The 21,271-nt window shown below is 45.6% G+C and overlaps 1 protein-coding gene across 2 annotated transcripts in view; it reads left to right on the forward strand.

Annotated features, from left to right (window-relative positions):
- Positions 1-14: 14 nt before the first annotated feature.
- Positions 15-21,271, forward strand: part of CARS2 (cysteinyl-tRNA synthetase 2, mitochondrial (putative)) — a 49,455-nt gene continuing 28,198 nt past the window's right edge. The window contains exons 1-7 of one of the 2 annotated variants that reach the window (XM_008564522.1): positions 15-115; positions 370-420; positions 5,088-5,205; positions 12,113-12,184; positions 12,291-12,396; positions 15,288-15,371; positions 19,883-20,012. In XM_008564522.1, the coding sequence (XP_008562744.1) occupies positions 5,152-5,205; positions 12,113-12,184; positions 12,291-12,396; positions 15,288-15,371; positions 19,883-20,012 (446 nt within the window). In that variant the 5' untranslated portion in view covers positions 15-115; positions 370-420; positions 5,088-5,151. The remainder of the gene's footprint in view (positions 116-369; positions 421-5,087; positions 5,206-12,112; positions 12,185-12,290; positions 12,397-15,287; positions 15,372-19,882; positions 20,013-21,271) is intronic. The other variant, XM_008564515.1, reaches the window with a different exon arrangement.

Here is a 21,271-nt window from a genome sequence, read left to right on the forward strand (position 1 = left end):
CGGCCCGCGGGGCCTGGGTGCGGCCCGCGGGCCGGAACACGGGCGTGCAGGTGTACAACAGCCGCACCGGGAGGAAGGACCCTCTGGTGGTGGCGCGCGCGGAGGCCGCCTCCTGGTGCGTGTGCGCGAGGCTGGCGGGGCGCGGGCCGCGGGGACTCCGCGCGTCGGGGACGGGGCTCTCCGCTGCTCCCAGCGGCTGGGCTGCCGCGGGCCGGAGTCTGACGGGGGCGCCGGAGGGCGCTCTTGAGGACAGCGGCGCTCGTGCACGGTCCATTCCTCCGAACGTGACCGCATGATGAGTGTCGCTGAGAATCGAGTGCCCTTCCTTGCAGATAGGTTTCACGTGACGGATTTTAACTCTGTTCCCAGGTATAGCTGTGGACCGACTGTGTACGATCACGCGCACCTTGGCCATGCTTGGTGAGTTCCTGGATTTCAGTTTTCACCCTTCAGGGGGTCATCTATTTTGGAAAGAGTAGGCTTTGTGCAGTTTTTATTTTCATCCCTCAAGCGGTAATTTAAGGATACCGAGTAATTACTCCATTCCTGGCCTTGTGGGAAGCGCCTGCGTTCCAGTCTCACTGGTTCTTGTGGCAGTTTTGAGCGCTTACGCCCATCTTGCACTGAGGAAACTCAGGGAGGGAAGGTTTGGAATTAGGTGTTTCCTGCTGGGTTTAGTGAGATCAGGAGGCCTTTCCAGGGGCCTTGGCATCCGGCTGGCTGGGACCCATTTCTGGTCCCCACCAATTTTAGCTTCCCAGCCATGTGTGTACAGGTCACTCTATTGCTTTTAATCCTGGTTTCCTCTTCTTTGAGATGGAGATGATCATAGTATCCGTCTTCTTGAGACTTCACAACAGTTCCATGAAGAAATGCCACAAAGTGCTGCTTACCACAGTGCCTGTGACCTGTCCTAGGGCTTACTAAGGATAAGTAACCTTCCCAAGGTTACACATCTAGGAAGTGTGTGAGCTGGGGCAAAGCTGGACGTACCTGACTGCCAAGTGCTTGCTCTCCTGACCTCTTAACCATGAGCTGTACTGCCTCCTACATTTGTCAGAATTACCACTTTTCCTCATGTTTTGTGTGTCCTCGTGTACATTTTTTAACTTGGTATTGTTCATAGACTAAAAGTAAAAGTTACGTTTACTCTGTACACTTAAAAAAAAATCATACAGCACCAAGCAAGATCTGAACCCTTTTTGTGTTTTGTTATAACAGAAAAAAGTGGTGTAGGATTCCTTTTTTTCCCTTTTACTTTGGACTTACTGTTAATTTTTAAAAGCATATTTTGACTTCTTTATTGAAAGTGTAAAATATGCTGGGGAAATATTAAAAACAGAATCTCCTCCCAACCCAGAAAACCTCTCTGCAAAGGTAGAAGAGAAAGAAAACAATTTTGTTATTGAATAAGCTTTAAACCAGAATGGGATGAGCTAAAGTGATTACAAAAGCAGAAAGAAATCTTAATCTTTTATGGAGCTTTGTGGATACAACCTGTGTTAGTCCATCTGGGCTCCTGTAACAAAATATCATAAACTGGGAGGCTTATAAACAACAAATGTATTTCTCATTGTTCTGAAGGCTGGGAAGTCCAAAATCAAGGTACTGGCAGGTTTGGTATCTGCTGAGAGCCCACTTGTTGGCTTAGATGGTATTTTCGCTTTTCTCTGTGTATTTAAGTAGTGGAAGGGTCGAGGGTCTCTCTGGGTACTCTTTTATAAGGGCACTAATCCCATTCATGAGCTCTCTGTCCCCATAACCTAATCACCCTCAATGGCCCCATCTCCTAATACCATCACCTTGGGGGTTAGGATTTCAACACATGAATTTGGGTGAAACAAGTATTCAGACCATAGCGCAACCCATTACTTTAAGTGGGTTTTGTTATTTGAAATCACATGACAAATTAGACCCGTCTCCTCCTAGGACACTGGGTAACGGGGTATTGTCTTCCTCTGTTATATATCAGAGATGGTTCCCAAGTCATGAAAATTTCCTGAGTTGTGAGACTGGCAAGAGGCTTATTTAACCATTTAAAAGAGTTACATAAGCTGTGGATTGATTGAATTGTGTCCCTCAAAGTTCATATATTAGAAGCTTAATCCTCACTGTAATTGCTGAGCGTGGGAAATCCGATTATGGTAATTGAAAGATGGGGCCTTGAAGAGGTGATTAAGTTGATGGTTTAGTGGTGGTTGTGGGCATGGTTCTGAGGGCTTTAAAAAGGAGAGCATGTGAGAATCTCTCTCTGCTCCACCATTTTCTGTCATGTAGAGACCCCTACATTATTGTAAAGCCACCACCAAAGAAGACCCTCACCAAGTGTGTTCCCTGGACTTTGGACTTCCCAGCCTCAGAAGCAATAAAATTTTATTTTCTTACAAATCACACAGTTACAGGTATTTTGTTATATGCAACAGAAACGTACTAAAATAGAAAATAGGACACTGTGTAATGGGGCATTATCTCTCTCGATTACATTTCAGAGATGGTTCCCAGGTCTTGAAAATTTCCCGAGTTATGAGACTGGCAAGATGCTTATTTAGCCATTTCAAAGATTTACATATATTCAAAAAAGACTAAGAAAGAAATTCTAAAAGACAAAGAGGGGGTGTCTTTTCTCTTATTTTCATCTAAGAGAATCAAGCATTACAGTTTTAACCTGTATTTGCCCTTACAAATGTAGAAAAGAGTCCAGGTCTTAAGTGCACAGCTGAATGAATGTTATAAGCTCTGTCCATGCCGAGCTTTCTGAGGGGCTGGCACGAGCTGGGACTCTCACCTGAACTGTCCTTTCAGCCCGGCCAGAAACCATGCAGGCCTTTGCTGGCCTGGACTGTCCCCGGCTTGCAGAGGCTTCCCTGCCCGCCTCTGCCCTGCTTCACACTCTCACAGTGTCATCCCTTTCCCATCCTTTCCACGGTTGTCTTAGTTCTGCAACTGCTTCAGTGGTTATTTGCCTAATAATTTAATTTCATCATTATGACTTAATTATTTCAGCTCTGGCAGGGCAGGGGTGAGCACAGCACCTGCTGCATAAGGGCAGAATTTGAAGAAAACTCACAGGATGGGTAGGGCTCAGTGCAGTAGAAAAAGACTCCCTGGGAAGTGGCCTCTAACTTTTAACAGGAGAGGTTGGCAAAGGGGCACGAATGCTATTTGCGGAAACCAAATCAGCCAGTTTGGTTCTAATAGGGGAGGAGTAGGGAAAAGGAGGGGTTGGTTGGGGCCAGATTGGCAAGGGGGCTGCGTTATCTGGCCTGAAGTGTTTGGCTTTTGTCTCATAGTAGATTGAGTGATATTGAAGTATTTTGAATGAAAACTGAGCTGTAAGAATAATCTTAGCAGTCATCCAGATGAGCACCATCTCCCGATCGTTTGGGAAAGTAGGGACCTAGAACAGAAAGAGCCTGGCTGACGGTCACACAAAGTTTACAGTGGAGTCACAGAGGAAGCTGATGCTGGGTTCGTCTGACTGGCTGCCTGGTACCTGTGGGGCTGGGTGTGTGGTATGGCCACTGTGGTCGCAGCCCCCTGCTGCCCCGCAGAGCCTCAAGTTGCCCAAGACCTGAAGCCCTGCCTGCCGAGCAGCCCCACGCTTCCCACCGCAGTCCTGGGACGCAGCCCGAGCTCCTCTGGGCCAAATATGTGACTCGACTCTTGTTTTCTTTTAAGTTCCTCTTAATCTTTTCCTTGAAATCTCATTTTTTGTAGAATCTTTCCCAACTCGAGATTGATTAAGGACATAGTGGTGATACTGGTAATACTAGTGTGTGTTTCCAGAATTAGTGCTGCACAGGCACTGAGATGATGCCCAGCATTCCTGTGAGTTAGTGGAGTTTCGCCTCATTTGTAAATAAGAAGACTGAGGCTTTAAGAGGTTAAATATCTTGGCGAGGAGTTTCAGAGATAGTCTTGTCACTAGAATTGAGATTTGGCCTCAGCTGTGTTTGGGGTGGGTACTTGTGGGAGTTAAAGTGACATAATGACATGGTTAGGATTATTTTTCCCCAGAGAAAATGATTTTATGAACTCAGATTTAGAGAGGCCACATGAATGACAGAGATGAGCATGAAACTAGCTGACCATGAATTTTAGCCTTGCTATTATGTGAAAATAGATGCATGAGATTTTAAATGTACTTTAAACCCTTTTGGTTTTAAAAGTCTGAGTTACCCCAGGGTAGTATATAAATAAGCTGGCATTTTAACGTTCCACTGTAGGGTATACATTCTTAGTAGTAATCTTATACAGCTTTGATAGGATCATACCTTTTTTTCTTTTTTGGGGGGGGGGGGGGGGCTGGCCAATACAAGGATTGAACTCTGGACTTGCTGTTTTCAGCTGTAGGGCCCATAAAACCCCAAAGGAGACATTCCCTAAAACATGGTGCCTTTCCGGCTTCTCTTCCGGGTCCTAACATTCCTGCCGGAGCCAAAGTATGGCCTATCAAAATCATCACCCGCCCTTCCAACCAATCAGCCACTGCCCCGCATACTAACCACCCTCTCCTTGAACTCAGCTCTCTATAAATGTATGCTTCACCCTCACAGCTGAGCTATCTGGCCAACCCCTTGTACCTGTCTTGATTTGTTATTATTTTCTTGTTTCTGTTTTGTTATAGTGAAAAATTAGATTTTTTCTAGAACATGAACAGAAATGGTAAAAGCTCTCGGTAGTTTAACCTCCCTAGTGATAACCCATGGTCAAAGGTTTGGGTTCGGATCCAAAACAGATAGACAAACAAAGCACAATCAGGTCTGCTGGGTATTGTATCATACTGTATTGTGAGTGAACTTTTACACAGTTAAATAGATGTAAACTCACTTAAACAACAGCTCTAAAATGAAGATGCTAATGTTATGTCCTGAAATTGACACATTACCTTTCTCATGGGGATCTGTGGGCAGGAAGATGGTGGGCAAGTCAGTAAAGGCTTTTCCTTTACTGGCTTCACTTGAACTGTCAATTATATTACACAGTTGAAGTTATATAACAGCATGTTACAATACAATACATTTAAAAGGTAATAATAATGATGACTTTGTGTACTAAAGACGTTCTAACATTTTTTTTTCTTTCAGCTCCTATGTTAGATTTGATATAATTCGCAGAATCCTAACTAAGGTTTTTGGATGCGACATAGTCATGGTGATGGGTATTACAGACGTGGATGATAAAATAATCAAAAGAGCCAATGAGGTAAGCATTGAAGATATACGTATATTGATAACTCAATTGATTATTGTTCTTACCCCACCTGACAGCTGTCTTATTTGTATCTTACAAGTAGTTCTCACATTTTATTATCCTTACCTGGCCCAGAGAGTGTAGTCAAATGAATGAGACAGTGACTGTCATCAGAGTAGGCGCGGCCATCCTGGTGAAGGGCGCTGAGGTGTGTTGAATTCTGCCTCATCCTGTGCTGCTGTCCTGGCCTGGACCTCCAGCCACTGCCCTGGACCGCTCAGCCTGCTGGGGCAGTAACGTGCTGTCTCTTTACCGCAGGAGTCCAGCCCCTGCTCCTTGTCCTTGGACATATTTGTATTTCTGCTAAGGATGCTTTTATTTCTGTGTTTCTTGATGGCTTCAAAAGTGCTTTTGTGCTGAGTCTCAGAGGAACCCTGTGTGCTAGGCAGAGCAGACCTGACTGTGCTGTTACTTTTGGATACAAACCCTGAACCCTTGACCTTGGTGTTATCAGCACAGTGCTCTTACCAAGTGAACTAACCAGCCAGCCCTTTATTGTACTTTTATAAAACATGTTTTATTTGAGATTTTAAAAAAAATTGGAAATAATTTCAATTTCACGGAAAAATTGCAAGAACAGTGCGAAGCACTCCTGCACCACTCTGCCTGCTCTCCTCGCTGCAGTCACGTTATCGTGCTCGCGCCGTCATCTGCTCTCTGTGCATAGACTTTTCCCAGCACGCTGCCTCATCCTCCCTACATATTCCATTGTGCATCTTCAGGAATGAGGACAGTCACCTCACCGCAGGGCACCTCCCGTCAGTACTGGGCATGGGTGCAACATGTTGGAATGGATAATGCAGCCACCGGCCTGCAGGCCAGCCAGGTGTTGCCCTCAGTCCCAGCTGCACCTCTTCTTCCTTTCCCGTCCAGGAGCTCTTCAGAATCCTGGGTCTCTGTTGTGTCTCCTCAGTCTGCAGCAGTTCCTACATCCTCACACTGTTCCTGTCTTGTGTACTTGACAGTCACAGAGATTATAAGACTTTCATTTCATACGGTGACCCTCAGCCTGCATCCATTGGGTGTTTTCCCATTTTACAGAAGAGTGTCGAAGGCTAAAGCCAGTCTCCAGGTGGCACAGACCTTCAGAGTAGGTGGATGGGATGTTAGGGCACCTCCCTGGGCTCCCCAGCTGGCTGGGGCCCAGCTGCCTGCACACTGCCCTGCCAGAGAGGCTCTGTGGGACCCTTTGCCTTTTGGTGAGGAGGTGTTTTCTAAGAAAAATTATACTAAGCAAATGTTGCTCTTTGCCCAACATCCTGTCTTGAGGTATCTCTCTCCACTGGTCGCTGTAAAGGCACTTTTTCTAATCACCATCCTCTCTGAGTGTTTTTGCACATTGTCATGATTCAGTGTTAGAGTGTAATACGCAAACAGTCTAATCACTTACATATCAGTCAGGATGACCGGCTTCATATTTCCTCTTCTTGAATCTGATGAAGGAATTTAAGTTCAGCTGACCTAATTTTGATGTGAACAGTTATCATTACATGCAGTCTTGTGATCCTTTGCCATTTAACACTGCTTTTTGTCAAACATTTATTATGGTGGGCATTTTCAAACACACGTGAAGCCGGGAGAATAACATAATGAGTCCCGTGTACCCATCACCCAGCATCAGCAGCTGGCAACATCCTGTGCCTGTTCTCATTGCTGTTTGTGGCCAGCACCTGTTGGGCATCCTGATAGGCAGCTCTCTGAAACATTCAAAGCACACTTTCTCATTTAGTTTTCCAATGTACTTTTTTGAAGCCTGGTTAATCAGAAGGCGTTTGTCATAAACTGTGTGTGCTGCTGTAGCAGAACACCAGAGACTGGGTAATTTGTAAAGAACAGAAGTGTGTTGGCTCACAGTTCTGGAGGCTGGGAAGCCCAGTGCCAAGGCACCGGCCCCTGCAAGGGCCTTCTGCTGCTTCATCCCATGGCGGGTGGGGAGGGGCTGAGAAGGGAAGGAAACCGTGGCAAGGCCCTTTTGCTAAGGCATTAAACCCACCCATGAGGGTGGAGCTCCCATGGCCTGATCACCTCCTAAATGCTTGCTTCTTAATACTTGGCAATTTGATTTCAGCTTGAGTTCTAGGGAGAATAGACATTCAAACTGTAGTGATGCTTTTTAAACAAATTGACTGGATTTCTTAAAAAGATACATATATATGCACACACACATACACATGTACACGAGGGTACTTCCAAAAGGTTGTGAAAAAATAGAATTAAAAAATAATACAGTATTCCATGAATTTTTTGAAGTGTGTGTGTACATATGTGCATTTTAAGTCAGTGAGGTTTGAATCACTGCATTTGTCTGTTCCTGTGGCTTCCCTTCCTCCTTCCATCCTCTCAGCACACCCTGCCTGTCTGAAAGGAGGTTTAACTTTGTCATTGTCAAATCAACAGGTTGGTTCAGGGAATAGTGTGAGAAGTCCTTGGAGAAAATTCTATCTGAGGGAACTGTCTTCCTATCTTCTACTGATTTGTCTTTTTAATAACTAGATAGCATCCCATTGTGTATGGCTATTGAGCAGTTCACGTAGCTGCTCCCTGATTGTTGACTATTTGTATTGTTTCTAGCTGTTAAAAACAGTGTTGCTGTATACATATTTCCCGAAGTGGAACTACTAGGTCAAAGGAGGGGAAGGGTTTATTTTATAAGTCTCATCACTTTTCTTAAAGTCAGATTGTTGAGAGAAATTATTGGCAGTGCAGAGTGTTGGTTCCAGCTTAAATGTATTTCCTCACATCCTGAACCCTAGCAGTGGAGTGTGGGGTACTAAATAGCAAGCTGACAAAGTCCTTGCTATTCTAGGGAAGCCAGCAAGGCTGGCATCCCTTTTGCCTACTTTCCCCTTCTCCCTCCCCTCGAGGTCTGACCTTTGATTGAACCCAGGACCCTGGAAGCTTTGTAAATGAGAAACTTATGTTCTTATTTTGTTGATAAGTAGTTAGCTATGAACCTTCAGGTCCCATGGCAGCTGAAAATGTTCTATAAATAGCTTGGTACCAGACATAACTGATTTAATCAGTACGATTTGTTATTTTCACTGGCTTATAAAAAGGAACTTAAAATAAACTAGGATGCCTTACAGGTCAGCATCCTGTAAGGTCCTCCTGACCCCATAAAGTGTGTCTCTTCATTTCCCACCATCTCCCCTTCGGTACTGGTCGACAACAGTGGAGGGTCTGGTGGGCTGGATGTAGAAGGCAGTGGCCTGTGTCTGGGGTTGAGAGTGAGTGCAGGGCCACATGGAGGGAGCTGGTATTTGGAAATGCAGCCTGGGGTAGAGGCATGGGAAGTCTAGCACTTTGATCTGCCAGTAGGCAGCTGGCAAATTCAGGCCTTTTGTGGATCTTCAGCATCGGAGGTGGCAAAGTGGGTCCCAGCGTCCTGGTGGCAGGCAGCCAGCGGAGGCCAAGAGGCTAGGCGAACTCTGGGGGCCCAGTGGGAAAGAAAAGGAGGCCTTGGGGAGAGAGGCAGGAACTGGGGTACCAGGAGGATGTCTTGGAGGAGACAAGAGGAGAAGGGGTAGGAGCATGGCCATCAGAGAAGTGGAGGAAGAACCAGGGTCCAAGAGGAGAGAACTTGAGGAGCGAGGAGGCAGCCAGCCCTGGGGACACAGGGAGGTGAGGTATTATTTCACGGATGCCCTGGCTATCGACTTTTTTAAATGCTGTAATGGTTAGAATATGAAAAAGATCCTGACGTGGTATTGAGTAGCTTCTGTTCTCAACATAGTGTCTTACTTCAATATGATATGGCATGTATGTGAAAACCATAGTTATGAAGACGTCTGTTCTTTAGTATTTAGCAAAAAAGCTATTTTTATCTAATATAAGCTTTTTTTTGAAGGTAGGATTAAAATTTTTTTTGCCATTTTTTATAACATAAAATGTACCACTTAACCATTTTTCAGTGTGCACTTCATCAGCATTAAGCACATTCACACTGTTGTGTAGCCATCACCACCATCCATCTCCAGAACATTTTTATTGTCCAAACTCAAGCTCTGCCCCCATCGAACACTCACTCCCCATGTGCCCACACCCCCGCCACACACAATTCTACTTTCTGTCTCTGGATCTGAAGACTCGAGGTACCTCATATAAGTGGAATCCTGCAGGATTTGTCCTCTTTCACATAGCGTAATTTCTCCAAGGTCCATCCACACTGTAGCATGTGTCAGAATTTCATGAGCTGAGTAATATCTCACTGTACAGAGAGACCATGTTTTCATAATCCATTCTTGCATCCGTGTACATTTGGGTTGCTTCTAATGCGGGCTTTTTTAATGATGGTGATATGTTTCATGCCATCTGCTCCAAGACTTGTTTTTAAAATATTTGAAATTATAATATTACACTTCCTGAATCGCTCCCTTAACTTTAATTTTTGGCACAATTTTATACTTTGTCAGAGATAAAAACCACAGGAGTTTTTAACAAGTCTGGGGTAGGAATTAAAAGAGGTGTGATATATTTGCATAGTGACATTTTATGTTAAGACAAATGATAATCAATGTCTCAGAGTGATTCCAGCCAAAGTTCCTCTTTCTGTGCCTCAGGACACAGGCCTGCATTGTCTTGGCTTTCTGGGAACAAGGTGGAAAGTTCAGGAAACCTTGGACACTCAGTCTGAGTACTGAGGGCCTGGCCCAGTGGGGTTCCCTACTGGGCAGAGAGCTAATGTGAAAGGATTTACAGTAATGAGGGGGACCTAGAATATAATCTGAAATAATGAGGACCAGGCATGCATTCTAGCACCTATCTCCTATGGTTTGTTCTATGCAAATGAGAGAGAACGGTTCTGTCCCAATACGTGGTAAGGTCTCTGCTTAAAAATTAAATTTAGTAATTTGACTTTCAGAGTGTGATTTCCCTCTCCCAACACCAGCAGCAGTAGATTGGTGTCCATCTACAGTTCATGGTCTTTCATGCTGTCTGTGGACAACAGTGCTGCTGTTTGAGCCAGAAAAGCCAGAGTAGAAGAGGGAGAGTTATTTGTTTGGGGAATGTTACACTTGGTGAGCGATTTAAAAGTGTGTGTGTGTGTGTGTGTGTGTGTGTGTGTTCATATGTATGAAGGTACTTCAAAAAACTCAAGAAGTTCATGGAAAGATTCGCGTTATCCTTAATTCAGTTATTCTACGAACTTTTTGAAGTACCCTCGTATGTATGATTATTCCCTCCAGAACTAGATAAATTAATTCTAAAGTTCATAGAGAACAGCAAAAAAAGCAAGAATAGGAAAAGTCTGTAAAAGAAGAATATTAAAGAGGGCGTAGTGACGCACTGCTTGTGACGCACTGGCCACAGTGTTTTCCTTCTGGGAGGGAAGCTGCTTCCAGCACCAATTTATGTCAGTTGGATTCTCCTGGGAATGAATTACCTGTGCAGAAAAATAAAGATGGATAAACAAAAGCAACCTGCTGATCTTCAGGTCCAAAATGGTATAGTATTTGAAACTTCCAAAGTGGCAAGAAGACGTTGCATTTTTAGACTTTTTTGTTTTGTCTTTTGTCCTCTGGATAGATGTAAGTTAACTGATTTCTTTTTTAAAAGATCTGTTTTCCTACAAAGCTATACCCCAGGAAGGGGACTGATATGTATTGAAGCACCAGCTAGCTGCTATGTCTTTTATCTCTTGAACAGTGATATTCATGTAGCATCTTCCTTTTACAAAGTTGTCTTGCTGGTATATGCGTTGAATCTTCATAGCTGTCGAAGAGGGATTATTAGGTGGTATCATCTCCACATTGCAAGGAAACCGAAGGCTGAAAGGTTTAGTTTGTTGATTTGCCCAAGACCACAAAGCTAAAAAGACACCTGAGTAGCAACGAGTCATTCACCAGATTTCTCTTCAGTGAGCATTCGTTGGTCGTGGTTTCTGGGGTGACTGTACCATCTTAGTGCCCAGGGCCAGGAGGAATGTGGGCCTCAGGTGCATGGTTGGCCAACCAGTCCCACGTTTGGCATTTTTCTTGAGAAAGCTTCTTAATATTCTGGAGAGGAACTTCGCCCGTTAAATGGGAGACCTGTTTCACAGGGTTGCATGTAGTGCAGGTGGGAAGGGAGCGTGGCACACGGTAGGTGCTTTGTACATGCTGGCTGAATCGTGTGGCTTGTGGGTGGCTTGTGGAAGGTCACCGAGGATGAAACCTGGTTCCGTTTCAGAGCTTTTCCATGTATTGTGCATCTGTTCACAGCGGGATTTCTGTTGGATAGTAGTAAATCACACAAATGAGCCTAGTTTTGTGTCCTGTGTCCTTTGAGAAGCAGCAGAGCTGTACATATGTGTCCCCATGTGCACCTGTGTTCAGAATTTGTCCTGCTTTGGGTCTTACCCATCTCCAGAAGCCCAGCCAAGGGACCTGAGGGATTTAATACCCCATTAAATTTGTTGTTTCAGGGTGTTAAATTACTTTCAAAATTTTTCTTTAGAGATTGCCTTTTTAATGTATTTTTGACTTTTTTTTTCCTCGTGAGGGGTAAGGGATAAGATAGAAACTCAAGTTTCCTGTTATTATGCAGACTAGATTGATTTTGCCATGGTCTAGAAAAGTGGAGGTGTTTTGGTTTGTTTTTTATTATGTAATGGATATCATGACTATTTCTTCCTTGTTTCTGTCTCACTAGAAAACAAGGTTAATAATCTTTTTCAAGGAGCTAAGCTGCTGCTGTAATTTTAAGACCTAAAGTTAATGCCCCGTCCAGGAGGGGCAGTGGGGCACTGAGGCTCCACACCGTCTGCGGAGATGCCGGGAGAAGTGGGGGTGCCCCGGGCATCGTGCTGTGGCCGCTGCTTCTGCGAGGTTCTGCTGTGCATACTGCAGACTTAGGAGTGTGCTTGTCTTCTCCTCTGCAGATGAGTATTTCACCCGCTTCTCTCGCCAGTCTGTATGAGGAAGATTTTAAGCAAGACATGGCAGCCTTGAAGGTAAGCGTGTGGCCGGTTTTCTTGCCACAAGGATGACAAACTTGATCCTTGAAGGCCATGGCTTGGGAATGATGGAAGCAGTCGCGTCTCCTCCGCTTTCTTCCAGGTCCTCCCACCCACCGTGTACGTGAGGGTAACTGAAAATATTCCTCGGATCATTTCTTTCATTGAAGGAATCATTGCTCGAGGGCATGCGTATTCAACAGCAAAAGGTAGGGTTTCCGTCCTTGAGACTGATCATTGGGTGGCACTGATGGGGCTTTGAGAAACTGGACGTGTATTTATGAGTTCTTGGAATGTGCCGAATGTTTTACTGTTTTGATGTGGTTCCTGCAGCAAAAAATGTTGTGGGGTTTTCTAAAGTAGGTGTCTCTGCATAACTTGAGTCAGTTCTTTCTAAAAATATGTTCGGCAGTCACAGGAAGTGGTGGACACCTGGAGAGCTCGTTGGGTAGCAGTCGTGGCCTCTCGGTGGAGGGTGTGCAGGTGTTCATGGCAGTCATCTTCCAGCTCTGTTTAGAAGTTTTCCTAAGAAAAAGCTGGGGGCAGAAGCAGGACCTCTGGAGACCCACTGCCTTCTTGTTAGAGGTCAGCTCCGGTCGTTCATCCCTGTGTGGGCGCGTCCTTCTTCATTAAGTTACTGCCGTTCTAACGTGTGAGTCCCTCAACATGTCCCGTGCATTTCTGACCAAAAGGAACCCATGTCATTATTAGACCAAAGACAACTGATAATTCCCTAATAGTACCTCATGTTCCCCCCCTGTTAAATTTACCTGGTTGTCCTCCTAATTTCTTTTCTGGCTGAACCCTTCCCCCATCATAATCTAATCAAGGGTTTTTGTTGTGCGTGGTTATGTCTCTTTAGGCTCTTTTAATCTACAACAGTCTCCTCACTTTTTCCTCTCGTGGACTTTTTCAAGAGACCAGCTGGGTCAGCTTTGTTGGTTTGAAGGGGCTTCTCTTTGCCTGGTGGCCCCCAGGTGAGGCTGGCATCCTGGCTTTTTGTTCCTTCTGTGACTGAGTCTTGAATTCAGTGGTACCACCCCCTGTCCAGTCTTTCTTTCTAAATCTAAATCCATCCTAAGTATCCTGCAAACCCTAACCAAAAACTGCTCTTTCCCATGAGGTTTTCTTTCCCAGCCATAGCGGAAGTGAACTTTCTCAGTTTCGATGTCTGTACTATACCAGTTGGCAGCCAATTCTGTGCCGCCTCCGCCTGATAGTTCGTGTGTTCATATTTTGCCCTATCTAGATTGCAAATTCTCAGGCTATAAAAACCCTTTGCTTTTATTGAATAACTTTTAGAGAACCCAGCCCAGGGCTGCAGATATGCAGGTACTTAAATGCTTGTTGCAAAGTAGAAAGCACTCTGCTGACACTGTCCACAGCTTCCAAGTGCCTTCCCCCGGGTCCTCCCGAGAGCTCCGGGAGAATACGATGTGCCCTCCCTCTGTGGCCTGTGCAGATGGAAGTGCTGCTTTTTTGCTTTACCTGATTTGGTAGATCTAGATTTTGTTTCAAGGAAAACTTTTTTTAAAGGGCTTAGGTGACTGAACTGGAGTTTACTCCAGAAAACACAGGGATTATTTTCCTGCCATCGTGTAACTTGAAATGAGACCTGCAAGCGTGCACTTCCGCTTTAGAAAATAAACTCATGAGGTGTTTTGGGGTTTTCTCACTTTAACATGCATTGCAAATGAGTGCTGTTTGTTTCATTGTTTTATTACTATGTTTTATTGTAAATTTGTAGTGATAATATAAGTATAATTAATTCAAAATATCCTTACATTCACTCAAACTCCGGAAATTTGGACTTTGTGATGGCTCCACAAGGGCTTGGCTGATCATTTGATCTTTGAACTATTTGTGAAAAACAATTTGTTCAGCAAATTGATGATGTAAAGTCTAGGGACAGTGTTTCCTGTGTGAGGGGGCAGCTCCTCTCTTCTGCTGAAGCATTTTAGGGTGCTCTTGCATCCTGACTTCATGGAAAGCAGCCCTTCAGGCAGTGAGGGGCTCTTCTGCTTTCTCTGGGCCATTCCCAGCACCTAACTCCAGCTCAGTAACTAACTCCCAGTGACCAGGAAGGACACCGCAGGGTTTAGGTCAGGTACTGGTCAGCTGGTTCGCTCTGTCTGTTTTCCTCCCACCAGTGGCTGTGGTGCTGGAGAAGCCCGAACGATCCCAAACGAGCGAAGGCCACTGCAGGTGCGTGGGTGCTGCCTGTGTTGGCCGGTCACAAAGCTTCCTTGTTCTTAAAATAGCCTGTTTTCAGGACCAGTGTTCCCAGTAGGGATGGTATAGACACGAATTAGTAACTGCATTCGTAAAAAGAATGTGAAGGTTAAAAATCAATGACTTGTAAAGGTTAAAAATCACACCCCTGCTTGGGCTGTAGTGATGCCTGAGTTAAACGTGGTTGGTGGGGCCCGTTTGGGAATGCAGATCTGTTGTGATGTTGATAATGGCTCGAATCCTCAGCAGCTGGGGGCTGTGGCCCCAGGGGAGCAGGGGTTGTTCTTCTCAATAGTGTCCTCCTCAGCTCAACAGAACTGCCTTAACTTAATAACCAGAGTGGCCAGGGTCAGCCCAGCTTTGTGTGGTCTCTGGGAGACTGTCTCTGACCTTTTGAAAACGTGGACCAAGAGATCTCAGCAAAAGAACAGCCTCTGAGTGCATCCAGTGTGCAGATGCTGGTTTTAATCTAAGTGAAAAGGTAGTCTCAGAAGATACCTGGATTAAGAAATAGTGTCTTTGTTAATTGGTGTGTAACATAAAGCCCAAGAGCTGAATAAGGGTCGGTGATAGCACTTGTTTTTCTCTTTTTCTGATTAAAAAGAATTGTCTCAATATTTTACAAAGAACTTACGTGTGTGTTTTCACATTGGTATGTTCCTGATGTGCCCAAATGCATACTTCTATAATATGTATGTATTGTTGCTGCTTTTAATTCCTGCTTAAAAGCATAGTAAAAGGGGCCACATGAAGGCCAAATGCCATGTTCTGCATTTAAATTCTAATTTCTTCTTAGATGCTAAGCTTGTACAGGTGCTGGTGTTTCAGACTGAGAGGTGATGAATTCATAATTCCCTTTGTGAAACAGGCAATGTCTACTTCGACCTGCAGTCTAGAGGAGACGAGTACGGCAGGCTGGTCGGCGTGGTCCCAGGTCCAGCTGGAGAGCCAGGTGGGTTGACCCAGCCCGGCCCCATGGCCCGAACCTCTGCCTGGCATCCCAGATTCCAGGGTCGGGACCCCCGCTCGCTCAGACAGTGGCCATCTGCTGATCTTAGCCATGTTTTAAATTTAATTTGTTTTCTTTGACATGACAAAACCTGTGGAGCATAAATCTTGAACAGAAGTGAAACGTCTTCCTGTCCCACCCCGCCCCTTCTGTTCCGGCCTCCTCCCTGCTCCCCAGTCTCCTGGTTTCTTCCCGGGTGTTCTTTGAGTGTGGGAACATGCATACAGGCGGGATCATACTAACACTCTTCTAGGTCTTGGTGTTGTATTAAATGCACATACATATGTTATCATATATAAATATGTAGAGCTAAATTAAAAGTAATTTTAGAAGGATACTATTTGTCTTCAGGGTTTTGTCTTTTCCAGAAAGTCATGTAGTTGGAATCATACAGTACGTAGCCTTTTCAGATTGGCTTCTTCCACCTACTAATAGGCATTCGAGGTTCCTCCATGTCTTTCTGTGGCTTGACAGCTCATGTCTTTTTAGCACTGAATAAAATTCCATTGTCTGGATGCTCCCTCAGCTTGTTTATTCATTCACGCACTGAAGGACGTCTTGGCTGCTTCCAGGTTTCAGCAGTTATGAATAAAACTGCTGTTAACATCCATGTGCAAGTTTTTGTGTGGATGTAAATTTCCAACGCCTTTGAGTAGATTCCAAGGAGTGTGATTGCTGGATCATACAGTTAAAGTGTTTAGTTTTGTAAGAACCACCAAACTGTCCTCCCCAGTAGCTACACGGTTCAGCATCCCTGCTGTAGTGAACCAGAGCTCTTGTCGCTCCGTATCCTTGCAGCAATACTTTTTAAAATTAGAATTATTTTCATATTCAAAAGCAACATATAAGGGCTGGCCTGTGGCTCACTCGGGAGAGTGCGGTGCTGATAACACCAAGGCCACGGGTTCGGATCCCATATAGGGATGGCCGGTTGCTCACTGGGTGAGCGTGGTGATGACAACACCAAGTCAAGGGCTAAGATCCCCTTACCGGTCATCTTTTTAAAAAAAAAAAAAAAAAGCAACATATAAATAATGGTACAAAATTAGGAAATATAATTCTGCAAAACAAAGATAATAAAAACCACTCATTCTTACACACAATGAAAAAATGTGATGCCTTGGTATATTATTTTAGAAGCAATAGTGTTTTTTTTTAAAACTTTAAAAATTGTTGTAAAAACCCAACAACCAAAATGACATAAGAAATGCCAGATCAGTGAATTTTGTCAGGTGGAGCCCCTGTGGTGAGCCCCAGCAAGAGGAGACAGTGGCAGTGGGCCCCCTGCCCCAGCCCAGCCGCCAACCCTCCCACCAGTCCCTGGGAGCGACCAGTGTCCCCATGGTCACAAGTTCACCTCTCTGAGCCATGTTACTACCCAAATGTGTGTCCCCAAATGTAGTTTAGCCTTCACTGGTTTATGTTTTTATGTCGTCTAGAATGCTTTTAATCTGTATGTTTGTGCCCCACTCTCTTTCCTTGCAATTCACTTCATGTCTCAGAGTTTTCTCAGTTGGCATTTTGCTGATTCTGGGCTTGTGATGGTATATACCACTCTCCTCTGTCCTCGGTGTTTTTGCAAAGTGGACATTTAATCTAGAGGCTTTGTCAGTTCTGAGTTTCTGGGGAAGGCTGCTTCACAGATGGCCTGTCTCTGTATAGCAGAGCTTGCTGTTCTAGGCTCAGGTCCGTGATGCAAGAGTGGCTGTGCAAGGATGGCATCCTGGTCCTGTCCTTTCTTCTCTGCTTTTCCATGGGAGTGCTTCTGTGTAGGCAGATGGTCATGTGGTTGCCCAGGGGTGTGGTTTGTATAGGAGAGACAGGACAAATGCTCTGGACTTTTCTTTATGTATCAACTTTCAAAATAAAGACTTAGTCTCCAGATCATCCTCTGGAGGTGGCCATCGGGTTTTTTTTCCCCATACTTAGGAGCTGGTGGACTTAAACACATGTGCTGTGTCTCAGTTTGTTGCCACTGCTGTCCTCACTGGTCCTCGAGTTGTCCCCCTTTCTCCAGGGGAGAATCTTTAGGTTGGCTCCAGTCCTCTGAGCAAGCCCTGCTCTGTTCTGCAGTTTTCTCCCACCATTTGATATGGCCAAAGTCTTGGAGTAAGCCATTTCTCCCAGAAGCCCTGCTTTTCTTTTGGTGGGAAAGGGTATTTCAAGGACACACTGTGGGCACTGAGGATGGTCCTTCCTGCAGTTAGTCACTGTTGCCATCAGTCACTGTTCTGCAGGCCTTTTCAGTGGACAGAGGAACTAAGTAAACATACATGCATCTCTGTGTAAGATAAGATGCTACATCAGGTCATACTGATTATCACATTCAGGCCTGCACGTTCACCTACCTGCTTCTGTCTCACATTTGCAGCTCACTTTCCCCAAGGGGCGAGTCCTGGTCTTTAGGGACACAGATGTGATCGGGTATCCAGTGGACACCCGTGTGCTTTTTCCCACACCCCCGTCCTGCAGCCCCTTCACGAGGGCTGACATAGTTCGAAGTTTCCTTTGTACATGCCGTCCCCTCTTCCTGTGCTGTGAGCATGGTTCCCTGCGTCCGCCCGTAGAACATCCTCCACCCATGGTGCTGCCCTGCACACCCCGTCCAGCCTCCGCTCTCGCCGGTGCCCGTGTCCACTGCTCCCTGACCGTTTATTTCCTGCAGCTCATTCCCCCGCAGTTTCTGAAGCAAGAACCCTTTCTTGGGAACAATATTCCCTGAACTTTTGCCCTTTATAACAGTGCTCTGCCTTTTTACTTGAAAGTCAGTTTGGCTGGATATAAAATCCTTGGCTCCAGTTTTTTGTCCTTATGTATCTTAATCACCCCATTTTCTCCCAGCATAAGGCATTGTTATTAAAATGTGACAGTTCTCTAATATTTCATGTGTTATGCATGAACTGTTCCATTTGCTTGGCTGTCCAGAGACTTATTTAATTTTTCTTTAAAGTCCAGTTATTTCACTAGTCATGAAAACATGCCCTGTACAGCCCAGCCCAGGAAAGGTATCAGCATCTGCACCAGGGACATTCAACATCTTTAATAATCAGAGTTTGAGGAAATGCTGGCATCAGTGCCCACAGGCGGAGGGTGTCTGGGGCCTTGCACACATGGAGTCCACCTGCCCTGGTCAGACTGTGCAGTGGATCTTGCTGAGCACAGATCAGTCACCTGGCCCTGTTCACCTGGCCCAACCGGGCAGCCGCCCTGCAGACCTTCCTTTTCAAGGGAATTGACCTCCATTGAGACTATTCAAAGGCTGTTTCCACAAAGGAGCTCCAAAAGTGTGTTGAGGAAGCCCAGGAGAAGCTGGTCACCTTGTCCAGGCAGCCCTGCAGGGCAGCTGCTGCTGCATGTCTGCATTCTAATCTGGCACGCAGGAAAGGGACCGTTTACGAATGTGGAAAATAAGGTGTGCTTTAGGGAATGGCGGTTTTACTGTAGAGCATACTCATATTGGGGTGTGTTCCTTTTCACACCAAGCAGTCTCATGTGGCCTCTGTCCAGGCGGTCCTGTTCCTGCAGCATGGCTAGCTGTCCTCTTCTCTGCTCACCTGCTGGATTCCTGTCCGTTCCTGCTGACCCCGCCTGTACTAACTGTGCGAAGCTGGGCCGTGGCATCTCCCTCCCTTGGCGGGTCATGCGCTGTGTTCACTCTGTGCTGGCGCTTCTCTCGTGCACTTTCTGGGCTGCGTGTCATGCTTGGTACGTGTAAGAGCGTTCAAGCTGACCTGCAGGTCCTCCTTCCTGTTGCTGTGTGCACTGTTTGTAAGCAGCGACAGCCTCATGACAGCCAGTGGTGTTGGGGTGGATATTAACATCCAGCACTTAGTCGAGGACCAAGGTTATCTGTAGGATTTGCTAAAATGGGGCAGGGAGCCCTTTAAAGATCAGGTGTAATACATTCTGAGAGTTCTACGAGGGCCTCAGTTTTCTTCATTCTGGAACAGGGAGAGCCTGGTATTGTCTCATTGCATAACTGTGAACACGTCGTTTAATCTTCCTCTTCTGAGTTTTCTTCTCCAGGAGTGTGACTGATACTCTTTGGTAATTTCCTTTTCACTCTATATGATTGCTATCTTTTTTGGGAAAAATTTCTCTGAAACTTGGTTACTGCTAAGTGGAGCTCTCTCCTAAGACAGATTAGAACAACTGAGAAGGCTCAGTGCAGGGTACCCCTTGGAAAACAGCATCACTCTGTACTTGAAATCCTGCCCCTTCCGTCCCGCTGGCCTCCCTGCACATGGACCTCATGCTCTGGCATCTTTGGGATGAACGTATCTGGTAGTCCTTCTGTCCGTCACGCAGGGAAAGAAAACTGTGCTAATGAGAAAACGTGAGGTTACTCACCAGAAGGACAGTCTTGGGGGTGTGCTTCCTGCATCATGGTTTGCAACAGTCTGTGGGTTTGACTGCTTTAGATCCCCTGCTGATTAACCGTTTGTTCTTGGCAGCTGATTCTGACAAACGACATGCCAGCGACTTTGCCCTGTGGAAGGCAGCCAAGCCTCGGGAGGTGTTTTGGGCCTCTCCCTGGGGAAACGGAAGGCCCGGCTGGCACATCGAGTGCTCTGCCATCGCAAGGTAAGGCTTGTTGGAGTCCTTGTGTGTTCTGTGCGGATGGATGCTCAGGCAGTGCCTGGTTTGGTCATCAGAAGACATGAGCAGGTTTGGTCGGGACACTGACACCCCCAAAGCAGGTTGTTTGGCAAGAGATTCCACTGGACTGTGACCAGCTGTGCAAATGGAAATGACCACACCCAGGACACGTTTAGCTCCCCGCACACCAGTGCAGAGTTGGGGGCACCAGGGGCATACCAAAGGCAGCATTACCATATATGCTCCTCTGTCCTCTTTTTTCACTTAACAGTATAACCTGAGAATTACTATCTGAGGGGACTTCAAAAAGTTTGTGGAAAAATAGAAAAGATAAAAATAAAAAATATAAACTTTATTTCTCAACATTAGTTTCATCAAGTTCAAGATGCTTTCATAAGTGATGATACCAGCCATTTAGCCCATCCCTAAGAACTGAGGGTCCTGGGAATTTAACCATGTCAGTGTAGTCTTTTTTATGTTATTAACTGAAGAAAAATGGGTGTCTTTTAAGAAAAAGAAGTCAGAATGAGCCAAATCAGGACTGTAAGGTGGATGCCTAATGATGTGCCATCAAAACTCTCCCAGTTGCCCTTGTCTGATGAGAGGAACAAGCAGGAGCCTGGTTGTGGTGGAGCAGGGCTCTGGGGAAGCTGTCCCTGAGTGTTTTTCTGCTAAAGCTTTAGCTTACATTCTCAAAACACTCATAATAAGCAGATGTTACCATTCTTTAGCCCTCTGAAATGCCTTGAACATCCCCAAAAAGTTACGACCTTTGCTCTTGACTGGTCCACTCTTGCTCTGACTGGACCACTTGCACCTCTTGGTAGCCGTGTCTTTGATTGTGCTTTGTCTTCAGGATTGTACTGGTAAAGCCATGCTTCACGTCCTCTTACAGTACTTCAAAGAATTGCTTCAGATCTTGATCCCACCTGTTTAAAATTTTCACCGAAAGCTCTGCTCTTGTCTGCAGCTGATCTGGGAGCAACAGTTTTGGCACCCATCAAGTAGAAGGTTTGCTCAACTTTTTTTTTTTTTTTTTTTTTCCTTTTTGTCTTTTTTTTTGTGTCCGGCAACGGATCGCAACCCTCAGTGTAGCGCCCGTACCGGACCGGGACCGGCAACGGGATCGCAACCCTCGGTGTTGTGCCCGCACCTCGCTCAGCCAGTGAGCGGAACCGGTCTGTATGTGGGATCCGAATCCTCGGCGGGAGCACCGCTGCGCTCCCAAGCGGCGCACTGTAGCA

This window comes from Galeopterus variegatus, unplaced genomic scaffold, assembly GCF_000696425.1.
Source record: "Galeopterus variegatus unplaced genomic scaffold, G_variegatus-3.0.2 Scaffold187, whole genome shotgun sequence".
Taxonomy (NCBI): Eukaryota; Metazoa; Chordata; class Mammalia; order Dermoptera; family Cynocephalidae; genus Galeopterus; species Galeopterus variegatus.